Source organism: Metarhizium album (assembly GCF_000804445.1).
Source record: "Metarhizium album ARSEF 1941 chromosome Unknown scaffold_21, whole genome shotgun sequence".
In the NCBI taxonomy this organism is placed as follows: domain Eukaryota; kingdom Fungi; phylum Ascomycota; class Sordariomycetes; order Hypocreales; family Clavicipitaceae; genus Metarhizium; species Metarhizium album.
The window spans coordinates 388535-403734 of NW_024467595.1; the positions used below are offsets into that span (position 1 = coordinate 388535).

General features: G+C 39.3%; 2 protein-coding genes across 2 annotated transcripts; both read left to right on the plus strand.

The window, feature by feature from the left end:
• Window positions 1-760: 760 nt before the first annotated feature.
• On the plus strand, window positions 761-1951 carry MAM_06544 (Saccharopine dehydrogenase; the record flags this gene model as incomplete). The annotated part of the gene is made up of 2 exons (XM_040825342.1): window positions 761-818; window positions 882-1951. The coding sequence occupies 2 exons, from the start codon at window positions 761-763 to the stop codon at window positions 1949-1951; spliced, it is 1128 nt and encodes a 375-aa protein (XP_040676769.1).
• Window positions 1952-9710: 7759 nt separating this feature from the next.
• Window positions 9711-11738, plus strand: MAM_06545 (Protein-arginine deiminase; the record flags this gene model as incomplete). The annotated part of the gene is made up of 1 exon (XM_040825343.1): window positions 9711-11738. The coding sequence occupies one exon, from the start codon at window positions 9711-9713 to the stop codon at window positions 11736-11738; it is 2028 nt and encodes a 675-aa protein (XP_040676770.1).
• Between the last annotated feature and the right edge of the window lie 3462 nt (window positions 11739-15200).

Below are 15200 nucleotides of genomic sequence, written 5' to 3' on the forward strand. Positions count from 1 at the left end.
TCTAATATATTGAACAATATTTAGGCGCTGTAGAGAACTATGAAATAGATGCCGCGCTCAAAACCGAATAGGTGGCTACCTGTAAAGAGCCTGTTGTTGCTGTGTATTTTGTGCCTTGCGGAATCCCGTTCAGGCGAATAACGTGCTAAGCTAAGAATCGTTATCAAGTTGATCAATACCACACCTGGTACCCTAATTAAGACCTATCTGCCCCATGGAATCCCTGATCTCCCCAGATCCCGGGCCGTTTGAGTAGGGTTAAATGCTGCGCCGCCAAGATGTAGTGTCCCCGTAATAGCTCTCATCCAGCATTTCCAGCTTTTCTGGCGGCTAAACTCTCAGGGTCTGTCTTCACATGTCCTACGAAATTTTGAGCATTGAGTCGGTTGGCGAATCTCGAGAATCCTAAATTCCGCCTAAACATAACTACTAACTTGAGAAGGTCTTACTACATCTTTGCTGTCATTCTAATTAACCGTTATAAAGCCTTCATGATCGCCTGTAATTTTGTTGGTTTGCGCAAAAAAGTAGAGCATCCCTTCTGTTAGCTGCAAGAGCACCTATCTTCCCCGCGTTACTCCGTATAGTTAGTATGTTATCATTCCAGGGCTGTTGCCCTACCCCACCAACGACCCACCACCCTGGGCCTTTCAATTCTCCTGGTAATTTAAACTTCAAGGATTATCAACGATAGAATCTTATGCCTCCGGAACACGATTTTCCTTCTCTGAACAGTATGACAACACCTCACACGCCAACAATGCCTACAGTCATCCACCTCAGGGCTGAAACTAAGCCATTCGAGCGTCGTTCGCCGAGTACGTGGCCACCTCGCACTAGTTTTGACGTCCGTCGGATCATGTCTCTGACCAGTAGTGTAGTGTCGCCCGAAACAGCCAAGGCTCTCATTCAAGCCGGCTACCTCGTCCGTGTCGAACGATCTCGCGAACGCATATACAACGATGACGAGTTTGAAGCTGTTGGTGCAGAAATGGTGTCTGCCGGATCATGGCTGAATGCCCCACGCGAAGACATCATCCTAGGTCTCAAGGAGCTGCCCGAAGATGATATCCCTTTACCTCATACATATATCCATTTCCAGCATATTTTCAAGAAACAACATGGTTGGGCCCGTTCACTCTCTCGCTTTGCGCGAGGTGGTGGTACGCTGTATGATCTTGAGTTCCTGACCGATGAAGCTGGACGTCGTGTGGCTGCTTTTGGCTATTGGGCGGGATATGCTGGCGCTGCTCTGGCCCTGTTGTCCTGGGCCCATCAAGTCTTACACCCAGGCGTCACCCAAGGCCCGGTATCTCTTTTCGAAAGTGTCCCGGCCCTGGTTCAACATGTCAAATCTGCCATCGAACCCGCGATTCGTACCAACAGCGGTCAAACTCCCCGCTCTGTGGTTGTTGGTGCCCTTGGACGATGTGGCAAAGGGGCCGTGGACTTTTTCCTCGCGGCTGGATTTTCCCAAGACACAATCCTCCAGATGGACATGGCTGAGACTGCTCGTGGTGGCCCGTTTCCGGAGATCGCTGCCTCGGACATATTCATCAACTGTGTCTATCTCGGTCCTACTCCCACTCCTCCTTTCGTCACCTTGGAATCTCTTTCGGCACCAGAGAGGCGACTGCGAGTCATCTGCGACGTGAGCTGTGACCCCAACAGTGAAAACAATCCTGTCCCCGTGTATTCTGGCTGGAGCTCTTTCGACAAACCCACGATTCCCCCTTCTAAAGACCTGGATGGACCAGAACTCAGAGTCATTGCCATCGACCACCTCCCGACTCTGATACCCCGAGAGTCCAGCGATGAATACTCCTCTTTGCTGTTACCAAGTTTGCTGACCTTGGAACGCCGGGAAAACGAAGGCGTTTGGAAGAGGGCGGAGCAAACCTACAAAGACAGGGTGGCGGAGTTGCCACAGTCCGACCACGATAAGCCTTGAAGGTATCCATTTAGCTAGCAAACATGTCATTCTGGCAGTTGCTGGTGTCCTGCCTTTACGAATACGCCCTCGAGCCGGAAGTGCTCTCGTGCCCCCTGTGATGACCGTCAGCGATGATAATTCTAATATCGGCTCACGCCATGGATTCCCAGAGGCCACGGCCAGGGCCACCATTTGTCGGCGTTTTCCCCTCAGCCACGACTGCATCGGATAATTCGCTGCCACGAGATATAGGGGGTGTTGACACAACTAGAACGTGGTCCGTGGGCTACGCCTTTTTTAGTTTGACAACAACACGTGGCATGAAGTCCGAAGATACGGCATGCAGCCCCAGACAGCTAGCTTCCAGCGAGACAGGACGGGCAGGATCCGTTCCTTCAATCACAAGTTCAAAACTTCGCTTCCTAGGTTCGGCGGGTTTGCATAAGATGTTGCAAATCTATCGCACACAAGTGGGCACTTTCAACTAGATTGTATCGGGCTGGTCACAAGGATCGGGGCTGGGAGCACAAACTCGTATTTATATATAATATTCTATAGTCTCAAAGGTCCTTGGTTCTCCAATCTGACGGGCCCGACCAACGAGGGCTATATATAAGTCGGTGCCTATGTGTAACCCGACTAGCTGAGTGAGGCACCAGGGGTTCAAGACGCTTTGTGTATTTTTGGAACCTAATTCTGAGCTCAAAAGAGGGGATCGAGTGCGCCATAGTAAGACCTTGTACGTGTAGTCTACATTCTGGAACTTGGAATGTCACCAAAAATAAGGTGTGAACAAAAATAAGGTGAGAATTATGCTGTAAAAATTAGCTGATGCACGACTGTGAGTTGTTCTTAAATACTGCCTGGAATTATAAATTATTCTATAATTAGATTTACGACCCTAACGCCGCGTGAATTGCTTGGGGCGTAGGAATTTTTGCTTAGTGCGCAGAATTCCCTACTACGCTCTAGTTTTTATGCAGCAAGCTCTGCTGCTACACTCTATAGTATATTCTTAGTATAAATATATAGCAGTAAAATGCTCTTAATTAATTAAAAAGGTGCTTATATAATTTATATAAATTTCTTAATAGTATTATACTAGTAAGCTCTAAATTGCTTAAAAACGTAATTTCTAGTGTTTTTACTTAATATATTTACTATTAAGCTAGATTTACTAGTTATTCTAGCTACTTAATTACTTATTTAGTTATATTTATTAGCTATAATAGTAGTAATAGTATTATAGAAATAAATTCCTTAATTTATAGAGAGCTTTATCTTTTAATTAGTCTTCTTTCTATATTATTTATATTATAATTTAATTAATATAATAATAGCAGTAGCTGCTGCTAGTAGTATTAATTTCTTATAGTAGTTTTAATTTTAGCTTATATATACTCTCTTTAAATACTTAGTACTAAAGGCCTTTAAGCGCTTTATTAAGACATTTAACTTAGTTATTAGCTACTATTTTAGCTTATAAATTAGTATTAATTATTTTTTCTATTTATTATAGTTTTCTACTAGTAAGTTAAGATAGAGGCTAAATTATAAATATAAAGATATAAGTTATTAAAGCTTTAGATATTAAAGTTAGCTATAATTTCTATAATAATAAGCAGAAAACTTAAGTAAGTATTTACTAAGAGCTTTTATAGCTATTAGTAGTAATTAATTTTATTCTTTTATAGTAGCTTAATAATATTTTTCTTTAATAAAATATAATATATATAAAAGAGACTATATACTTAGTAAAATAATTTATATAATATTATAAGTTTTGCATTCTAGCTTTATAAGCTTAAATAAACTTATATTACTTAATTAAAAGGTTAATAGCTTAATAAAATATTTATATAGGCAGCTTACTAAGCTATTCTTTATAATTAATTAGATATTATTACTTAACTTTATTATCTACTATTATTATATAATAATTATAGCTTTAAGTCTTAAGTTTTTAATTAATTCTATTTATAAGCAATAGAAAGTTACTAGTCTTTATAAATAAGTATATTTTTAGAGCTCTATAAAAAACCTCTATAAAACTATTTGCTCTTTTGCTAAAATTTTAATATATCTTTATAAAATAATAAGCTTACTATTACTTAACTTTAAGATATATCTCTTTTATATAGTAGAGAATTATAAATTACTATAACTTATATATATTAATTATCTAGATCTAGATAAATTAAAAATTATTAATTATATTTAAGAAGAGTAGTATTTAAAATACTAAGAAAGCTTTTATTAAGTTATTATTAAAAGCTTTAGCTTTTAACTTATTATATTTATTATTAGTAGCTTTAATTTATTTCTTATAAAAGTTATTTTTAATATTTAATAAAATATACTAAATATAAATCTACTACTATATCTTAAGCTAAATAACTTTAAGAGTATTTTTTAGTGCTTTTTTAAAGTCTATTATAACAACTTTAGAAGTAGAGATTTAAAGCTTAATATAAATTTCTTTTAATATAGCTAGTATTTAGTAATAACTCTTTTCTCTTTTAGTTTCTATAAAGCTAAATATAATATTTATAATTAATTTTTAATTAGTAACTATAATAATATTTAATAAATAAAGACCTTAGTAGTTAGTTTTATATATATAGTTTATACTAATAAATTCTAAGAAAACCTTCTATTTTTTAATATAAAAAGAGTAAGTCTAAATAGCGCTTTTAATATATTATTTATTATTATAAATATACTTATAAAGTAGGCCTCTCTCTTAAAGTTTCTTAATAAACTACTAAGTAGATATATAGCTAGCTAATTTATCTTAATAAGCTCTTTAGTATTAATTATAAATATCTTTTAGTAAGAAGTAAAGCTTATCTTCTTCTTTATTATAAAGTATTATACTAATACCTTAAGGCTAAAGGCTTATATACTTTAAAAGGCTTAAAATTTACTACTTTTATTACTTTATAAATTTCTAATAAATTATATATCTAGAGAAATTACTTAATTTATTATAATTATAATAGCCTTACTTTTTATAATACTATACTTAATAACTAGAATTATTAGTAGATATTACTTTAAGCTAGTAACTATAGTTAGTTTTTTAAGTATATATTTATTAAATTCTAGCGTCTTTAGAAGCTCTTTAATAGCTACTATAATTACAATTAAGCTAGCTAAAGTAAGGCTATTAAATGCTATTAGTTAAAGTCTTTAAAGTAATAGTACTTTTAGTAAAAGCTATACTATTTTACTTGCTAAATACTTATATAGTATTATAGAGGTTATTAAAGCTGCTATAGCTTAGTAAGAGCGGCAAATTTAAGAGCAGATTTAAGAAGTTGTAAGAGCCTTCTTTAGGCATTATAATATTGTTGTTAAAGGAAAAAGCTGCTGCTTATTGAAAAATTTATAGCTGCAGCATTACAGTAAAGCAGGTTTATAACAATCCCTCCCTATAGCGATTCAGCACACACGCCTAGGCGTAAAGTACCTTTTCTATATATTATATATATAAAAGTAACTTCTAACTTATAGCGATTTTTCTTAAAAATATTACTTATTAATATATATAAGTTTATAATTACATACTACCTTACCCCCCCTAAAATCCCTTATTAAGCCTTATTAAGCCTTATTAGCCTTATCTTACTAACAAAAGTAGGGTTTTTCCTAAAAAAGTAGTCGCATCTTAACAATATAATCCCTGTAGTTGGGTTATAACGATGGAAATTTGCTCACGAAGGTTATCGTTATAGACCTAGTTTACTGTATTTAATAACGATTTTTAGAGTTAAGTAAAGCTGCTATACCTTTGTACTAAAAATATACTGTGGGGCGTGGCAGTAGAGCTTGCCGCATAAAAAGTGGGGCGCGGTGGGGCTCCTGCGCACCGAGCAGAAAATTTCTGCGCCCCGAGCAATTCACAACGCCGCAATCCGGCCTGAACAATAACCGATTACTATTTTAGGAAACTAGCTTCGGTTAGGTTTAGGGTGGGTTTAATCTCGCAAATCCAACATCCAAACAGCATACAATTTTCAAAATCCTTTTTGACTACTTAGATTAACGGAAGTGTATTATTATCTTTTTTGTAGGCCTACCATCCTGTGACAAAAAAAAAATAAAAAGCCTTAGTTCTTAGGGATACTCCCTACACGAGTTGGCGCCGCCATTCACTGCGTACGCCGAGCCTGTGACATAGCGGGAGCGGTCGCTCCCATGTTACGAAGAAATGCCAGGCGTTAGATGTCGAGTCGTCAGAATACGTGTGGCTGCAAGGCCTAAGGGACATCCCAGTGCAGCTGAATTGACGACAATAGGCTCGTTCATCTCTAAAGAATTTAGATTCTGTCAAAGACCTAACGCTCGTCTAAGCGTTGGCGTGGGCATAGTTACCTTTAATTTACCTCAATATAATAGTATAACAGCTACTAAATTGGCAGCAAACTAGCACTTAAGGAGCTTACACATATAAGGGGGAGAATTTGCTATTTAAGTAGAAGAGGTTTTAGAGATTAATATAGTTAATACTACTAACTTAACTAGCTATAAAGTTATTATAAGGCGCCTAGTGTGACCTACTTTTACTCTGCTTTAAACACCCCACTGACAGATTCTGACACGGACGACATTTCCCCCCAGTTGGCTGCGGTACGCATTAGTCCTGAATGCACATGAAAATGCTCAAACTGTATCAAAAGCTCAGCCTAGGCATTAACCAGCTTTACCAGCCTACAGAGTATTGAAGCAACACAAGTACAGTGAAAGTTTGCCAACGGCTTCGAAATCTCATGTTTCCAACCCCCTCCGCTCCATCAAGGAGATCCTGATGGAAAGGCTTTGTTGCCACAGTCCCGTCATTCTCGTGACGCATACAACTATAAGCATTTACTCCTGCACAAGGAAGCCTTCTCAGTGCCTCTGCGGTCGATCAGCCTGTCGACTTGAGATCGTCATGTCCCAATGAATTAGTCGATACATCTACTGCAGCTACGTCGTCCAATGCCCTCAATCAGATAGACGAGCTGTTTCCGCTGTCTCGTTTCCCCAAACGTCACGCTCACATCGGCCCATGTCAAAACTCTCTGCCGATGCAGATCACGCACACAATCCCTGAATGGCGTCAAGTTTAGATTCCTGCTGTCAGAGCCTCGTGTAACAAAAGTACTCACCCCGAATGCCTGAGTACCTCGTTAGCCTTTGAGCGACCCTGGTTCACAGCGGACAGACTTACTAGATATCGAACCTGTGGGACGCGAGGAACGTCAGCCACCGTCCAGAGCGGGCAACAGGTTTGTGTATACGGCCGCAGTGGGGGCAAAAACTCACGCAGACACAGCCTTCGCGACACTTTGCAATGTGATGCCTGTCAGCGTCTGCCACAAGGAAGGAGAAGGAGAACCTATAATCGAGCCCTGCGTACATCCATGCCTCTGTAACATTTTCTCTTACAGGTCTTTCCCTGGACAAATTCTGGCAGACGCGGGGGGATCGGAGGAATCGGAGGCTCGGGAGTATCGGGTTCATTTGCCAAAACAAGACTGCTGCATGCGAGCAGGGTGAGAACGCAGAGCACGTGCATCTTGGCCTGCCTGCCTGGCTGCATCACGAGGTGTCCAGCTTGGTGGAGTTGGACATTGAGTGGGCCAAGTCTCTGCGGAACTGAGGACGTCTTTTTATAATCCATTGACGGCTACGGCTGCCGTTCAGATGTTTTCATCAGTCGCTCGGGCTACGTCAGGATCGGATGTACGACGAGCCGAGTGACGGCCACGACGACAGTAGTCGGCCCAGCTAGCTACTGGTAGTCTACTGAGGCGGGAAAGATGTGAACTTGACGACATGACCGGTTTGGCTTCTCCCTGTTTGTGTTTAGGGGCTCATAATGCCACCTGGTCCCGTTTTGTGGCCTTTCCAAGAGCCAAGAGGGACTAGCTTCATCGAACTATGTTTTTGCCGCTGACCTGCTGGTGAGCCGCCGCCCCTCGAGGACCGATTACTAGTTTCTCACCATGGGGCTCTGACACACGTGGGCTAGCTACGGAGTACTAGCGTTTTGTATTACGCCAGAGCGACTAAGACCTTGATGTCTATGACAGCCTTTCGTCGTGCATGCAAACTAGGGCATCAGGATACTTGTTGTTTGATCTATGTCCAAGGGTCACGCGGATGTTGGTGACACAAGGGTTGTGGTCACAAGACAGACCTAGGGCAGAAGGCTGCTGCACAAATAGAAGCCTATAACAGCAAGGACCTTTTGGAATACCAGCGACCTTGAATACCAAGGTGTGCTTTATGCGAATTGAGCTGCGCTGACTCCAAACCCTCTTCTTGGATCAAGACAAGCCCTTGTCACAAAGGGACTCTATTGGTGTTGATTTTGGCTTGTTGCGACTACGACCAGCGTGACGTGTAGAATTGAATAAGACGGTCGTCCATGTTGTAGTGACGAAATGCACCATGTCGCACCCTGTCGTACTGGAAATATAATACATGCGGAAAACTTTTGATGGGATTATAAGATTTTGCATGTAGTATAAACCATGTCTCACTGTGTAGAATATTGTAGTGCCGTTAAGGAAACAACTTGTACTTGAGCAGCTGAGAGCCTCCAAGAGCCAAGGACTAGGAGGACCAAGAAATTGACCGCGAGACTCGCCATGACAGAACGGCTGATTGCCCCCAGCAGAGAATCATATTTCCACGTTGCGAAAGACGGCGTTTAATTCCTTTGTAGCTTTGCTTGATTGATTGGCTCCAGGTTTGCTCATCTCCCCGGTCGGGAAACACGCCGCACATTTTGACACGAGCGCTTCCAGGGGCAAGTTCACATCGGCTCACCTATTGGATGTAGAAGCGCTGACTTGAGACCGGGATAACCGCTGCACTAGCCGTTTTTGAAGAAAGCTCGACGTCTACGGAAGCTGGTCATACTACCCAAAGTAGCCATTGTCAGAAAGGATCTCCTTTAGTTCGAAGACAGGAGTGTCAAGGAGGGTGCCGCCGTGGCGTTTGAACACGTCTGTGATTGTCTTGCTGTCGATGGGTCAGCCAACCATTACCCCGGGGAGACGTTTTCCAAGTACAAAGATGGTTTCCCGCAATAGCAAGTCGTCCCCTACCCAATCGCAGGTGCCATTCGGGGTCTTCAGCTGAATACTTGAGCGAGACATGTTATAATGTAGTGTTTGCCTTGTTGCAGCTCAAGTACAAGCTGACTGTCTTGTTGTGTGTAGGTCTGCTACTAGGAAGGAAGGTGAGTGTCAGAGACCCAGCGCCCGTTATAGTGATTGAGTAAGTATCTAATAAGGCACTAACATAGCCTTCTGTACACTCAAGCCTACAGCTTGAGTCTATTACAATAGCCCTATAATGCCTGTCCCTTTAAATGCGCAAGAGTGCTACTCTTGTATTAAATAAAGATATTAACTAATAAGAAACCTAGATATAAAGGACACATAAGCCTACTAAGAAAGAGTAAGATAGTAGAAGTACTAGCAATTTCCTAGGTCTAGTACCCAAGTGGCACCCTCGCGCATTGAAAGGGATTCGCACAACGGTCCACACCATCATGTTTCACATACTGAACTGCTACTTATAGTCTCTTATGCGGACTCATTTTAGTTTCAAAGTGTCTCGCTATAAGATATATTTCTAACGTCTTAGTCATGTTAAATTATTGCAGGCTTTGTTCTATACTGCTTACTGGTGAGTTTTTTCCCTGTTGTATTTAATCTCTCCTTTACATTTATTTCGACGGCAAAAGAGTCTTTTTATTAAAGTATTAAAAATCAACATGAAATCTGCTCCGTTAATGCTGGCCGGACTGGCCGGACTGACCAGCCTGGCCGTTGCTGGGCCAATCAACGGGCGGCAAGCCAGGCCAACCAAAGAAGAGCTTTTTGTCCGCACGACTTATCCTCCCACAAAAACTGACGTGCAGGCTCCCTTTGAGGCCGATATCCGTGTCGACACGAACCGCGATGGCGTGGTAGACGTCCAGGGCTCATCTGATACAGAAGGCAAGAACAAGTGTACTGAAACATCCGGCGCCATTTTCCTCGCCAACCTTGGCGACTCGGGTGGCCGGTGCAAGCAACTCGGCCCATCAAAGAACCCTAGAACACCGCGGGCGACGCTCGCCAAGTGCCACGATGCCGATGGTGACGAGCAGCACGCTCCCCAGAACATGGCCCCAATCCTTACCGTCCCCATCCAGGGGCTAAGCAAGTCGGCCACGGCTACCGTGACGGTCTCAGATGCCCAAGTACGCCCTCTAGTGCGTATTTTCGTCGCTCGTAGCGATGGCAGCTGGGAGATTGTCAACAACAATACGGTCTTCTCTGCTGAGGAGATCAAAAAAGGGCTTACGCTAGGTATTGATGCTCGCGACACTCGACGTGCCGGCGGCTGGGATGGCCGAGTAAGCGTCGACTTTACTATCAAGGATGGAGGGGCAACATCCAAGGACACAGTTTGTCTACGCGTCGCCCCCGTGCTCCTCCAACACCATCGCCAGCCCGTCCAGAAGGTCTTCGCATCCTCCTTTCCCGGATTAACGGGGAAGATGAAAGCCCTTGTTGAAGGGATCATGAAGGGCATTGAAGACAGTATGCAAAAAGCTCAGGTTCCAGGCCCTTTGACTAGGCTACCTACCAAGGATCTATGGGCGCAGGACTACTTCGAGCCCGGATACACAAGCATGCCAGGACCAAACGGCACCGTCATCTCACTACGTGTGATGATAGAGGGTAGACGCAACTACTTCGACTCAGCACGCCTTATATACACACATCTTCGCGGCGACGGCGTGGGCGGGTTCAGAGCCCAGTCACGGGACGACTTCAATCCGTGGGACGAACCCTTCGAGGCCGGCGGCAACATGGAGACGATTCCGCCCTACGAGTTCAATGGCAAAAAGTTCCCGGCTGGGCGTGTTGTGGTAGGCGGCAATGCGGCCAGATTACCCCGTATCGTCGACTTCTTCCGCGCCCAGGAGACGCAGGACCCTATCGTCCTGGACTCGACCTGGCTCTCCGTCAAGCACGTTGACGAGATGATCCAGTTTTTACCTGCTAAGACGAAACGCGGCTGGATCATGATGGCCGTCGATCCACAGATGGGCTTGACGCAGCTCCGTCAGGCCCAGAAGTACGGCTTCGGCGGCCAGCCTGTTATCAACCAGCAGAAGGTCAAGTCGGGCCCAACAATTGACGAGTTCCTCGCTCGACGGTCTAATATCAAGGCAACCGAGATGAGTGCCAAGTACATGAAGGCCAACATTGAGCACATAAAGAACGAAACGGGCCTTACCGACGCCGAGATCTTTCTCCTGCCCATGCTTGTGGGCGTCGACGATGAAGTTCATCATTATATTCGACCCAGCTCCAAGCGCCAAAGAAGTGTCGTCGAGCGCCGAGACAACGAGACGAACTCAGCGTCGAGCCAGGAGGGGCTCGACGCTGAGTTCTTTGAGGATATCGACATACACGGGCCTGGAGGGGACTCGGACCACGACACGACCACCGTCCAGCGCCGTCAATGGCAGCCATCGAAGCCTGTGCATTTCGACTCGTATCTTCCCAGTCTGGTTAATGGCGTGCCCTTGTCCTACCGGCACGTCCTAGTGCCTAAGCCATTTGGCCCCCTCATTAACGGCCACGACATATTTGAGATTGTAACTAAAAGTGTGTACAAAAAGGCTGGCGTCGCTATCGTACACTTTCTTGACGGCTGGCAGTTTCACAAATACAGCGGAGACTTCCACTGCATGACCAATACATTCCGTGATACTTCAGCGCCATGGTGGTTGAAGCCCTTGTAGTTGCACGTGGGCAGAGGACGATCCATGGGTAGGGTTACCAAAAGTGTCTAACGGGGCAAATGTATCTGCATGATCCGTCCTCGTGTCTTTGAGGCAATAGCCCTTCGAAATACACTGGCGGTGGCAACGTGCCTGCGGTACGTAGCTACCTGGGTCATAGAATGCAGAGTCTTGGTACGATTTACTTGCTGATGTTCCTCAATAAACTGATTATTATATACAATTCGTCTTGAGATCTAGTGACTATCTATAGTTTATAGTAACGTGATTTCTTTACACTGGCAGGTACTGTTATGCACACGTATTAAAGAGGGAACGTAAAAATACTACTTAATTAACTTAATAATATAAATAATATATATTAAATACTCTAGATAGCTATAAAGCTATATAACTACCTAGAAAACACCTAGAAAACCCTCTAATAGAAAGAAAAAACCCTGCCTACTTCTATTTTTACCTCTTAGGCCGGCTCTAGCTCTATGCCGGCTGGGGTCTGTCTGTCTCCTGCACATGCGTAATTGTCGCCGGCTTTGCCGGCTGTGTTCTAGAGAGGCAAACTACCCTTAAAAATCTAGCCTGCCTCCAGCTCTACGCTAGGGCTATCTTGCTCCTGCCTAGTTGTCTGTCGCGTTCTTTAGTTCCTAATTGTCCCTTCCCTTAGGGACGCAGTCTACCTCAGTGCAGTATGTTGTCTGTTGCTTTCTTAGGGGTGGGCCGGCCCGGCTCTAGACTAATGTATAACTGCTAGCGTAAGTATATAAATAATATAATAAATAACAGAAAAACTATACTTACTTATAAAAAAACTTTTTAGCTTTAAGTCTATAGTACTACTATACTAGCTTAAGACTATTTTTAAAATATAAACTAATATAAAAACTTTCCTTTTTTTTTATACTTAATTACCTTTGTAGCGTAGTAGTTAAGCGCTATAGAGCTCTATCTCGCCAGCAGGGAGCCGGTTTGAACCCGGCCGGAGGCACTTAAATTTTCGGCCTAGTTACCTAGAAATTAGTTAAGCTGTAAACCTTATTATATAATTAAGAGGTAGAATTAAGCTAAGCCTACCTAAAAAATTAGCTAGCAGGGCCTAGAGCTCTAGAGCTAGGGAAAATTAAGCTAGTATATAATATAGCTGCTATATATTACACTCTAAGGTAATAAAGTTAGATAGATAGAGGGAAATATACAGTCTAGTGTAACAGTAGCTTAAGTTCTAAGTTACAGTAGGTCTGTTTCTTAGGAAGTAAGTTAAGTTAAGCGTTACTAAGTAATAATATAAGTAGTGTAATAATAAAGCTGTTAAGAGTATAACTCTTAATAGTAAAACTATTACTTAGATTAATTAATAGAGAACTAGACTATTTACTATAGTAGAATACCTTCTTCTTAAGTACTTATCTATCTCTTTATTATAGACTAAATTAACTAGCTTACTTATTAATCTCTTTAAGCCTTAATTAAATAGCTTAACTATTAATTCTCTTAAGTTTTATTCTAGATTATTAGCTTAAAGCCTTAAGCTTTTAATCCCCTTATAAATTATATAATATATTATATGCTACTATTCTCTTTCTATATACTCTACTATTATACTTTATTTTAGTAGTATAGTTCTATTCTATATCTTCTATAGTAACGTTTGTAATATTATACCTCTTCTCTATTAGTCTTATTCTTAAGGCTATTAATTAGGCTGTTTAAAGTCTAAGGTGTTTTTCCTCTTATATTATTATATACTATTATACCTACTAATTATATTATTAAGCAAAAGTTAAAAATATATTCTTAGAAGTTTAAGTAGTATAAAGCTTTATTATATTTAATTCTTTTTAATTTATTAATTATAGAAAAAGCTTCTTATTTTTATTATAAGGAAAAAAGTATTACTTTTTATTAATTATTCTTCTTTAATTCCTCTTGCTATACTTAGTGCGTAATAAATTATTAATTCTATTATAACGTCTAGAGTATCTTGCTAGCTTAACTCTACTATATAGCTAATTACTATATATATTTTAAAAAAGAACTTAAGTTAGCTAAAGATAAGTATTATTTAATAAATATAAAGATAAAATGTTTATAAAAACAAAAGAAACTATAGTTTAAGAAAATAATATATATAGTTATATATAGTATTAATAATATTAAAGAGTTAAAATATATAAAGTATAAGAAAGCTAAATAGCTTTAAAAAATACTAGTATTCTTTCTACTTCTTTAAATAATTTAAATTCTATATTAATTTATTTCTTAAATACTAAGTTTAATATTAAGTTAATAAATAATATTTAGGTATTAAATTAAACTATATTTCTTAGAAATAAAACTACTAAAGTAATATTAAGCAATTTATAAAGTTCTCTATTAGTTTCTAAGTATTTTCTAAGTTTAAGTATTCTTTCTATTTAATAAAATAATATTAATTCTTTCTGTTTTCTTTTGCCTTAAGTATTTATTTAACTTTATATTTATTATTATTTTTTATTATAATATTTATAGTAATTATAGAATTATCTAGTGCTTTTTCTAATAATAATATATAAAATATAGAATAAATTCTTATTTTATCTAGTAATTATTATAGTCTAAGCTATGCTCAACCTTAATAGAAGCGCAGCAATAGATGCACTGCACTGCAATGCGCGATAGAGAGACAAGCCCGTGCAGGACCTATATAGTGCTAGATTAAGCAAGCTGCTAATTATTTTATTAGTAGTTTATATAGCTTTATAAGTATTATTTAAGTATTTAGTTTAAAATCTTAGTTTATTTATTTAATTATAAGTAAAATACTATTAATAAACTTTACTTAATTTTTATAGTCTTTATAAAGCTTTTCTAGAAGTTTAATATAAATAACTTATTTTAGTTTAATATAAGTTTTATTAGTAAGCTATATTATATAATAACTATTTTAAAGAATACATATATTAAGTTCTTTATATTGCTTAATTCTATATAAGAAATATAATAAGTATACTTTATAAGTTTATTTACTATAACTAAGATGCTATTATAAGTTACTTTTATTATAAGTTCTTTTAACTTTAGTAGTTTAATAATAAAGTTTATAGTAATAGTTTGCTATACTCTTTCTAGTAGTAATATTAATTATAATTCTCTATATAGTATATATTATGCTAATTTTACTTTATTATATATATTATATTTTCTAATAACTTCTTATACTATTTTTCTGCTTTCTAGGAAATTATATAATTATCTTAATTAGTTAAGAGTCTTCTCTATACCTTAATATCTATATAGTAAGTATTTATATATTTTCTTAATAAGCTGCTCTTAAAGTATACTAGAAATATACTAGTATTTATTGTATAAAAAGGTTCCTTCTTCCTTAGATAGATGCATTTTTATTTCCTAATTGTCTAGGTAGCTATTATTCTTAATGTATAATATAATCTTTTGTATTTATATTTTGTCTAGCTAAACTTACTA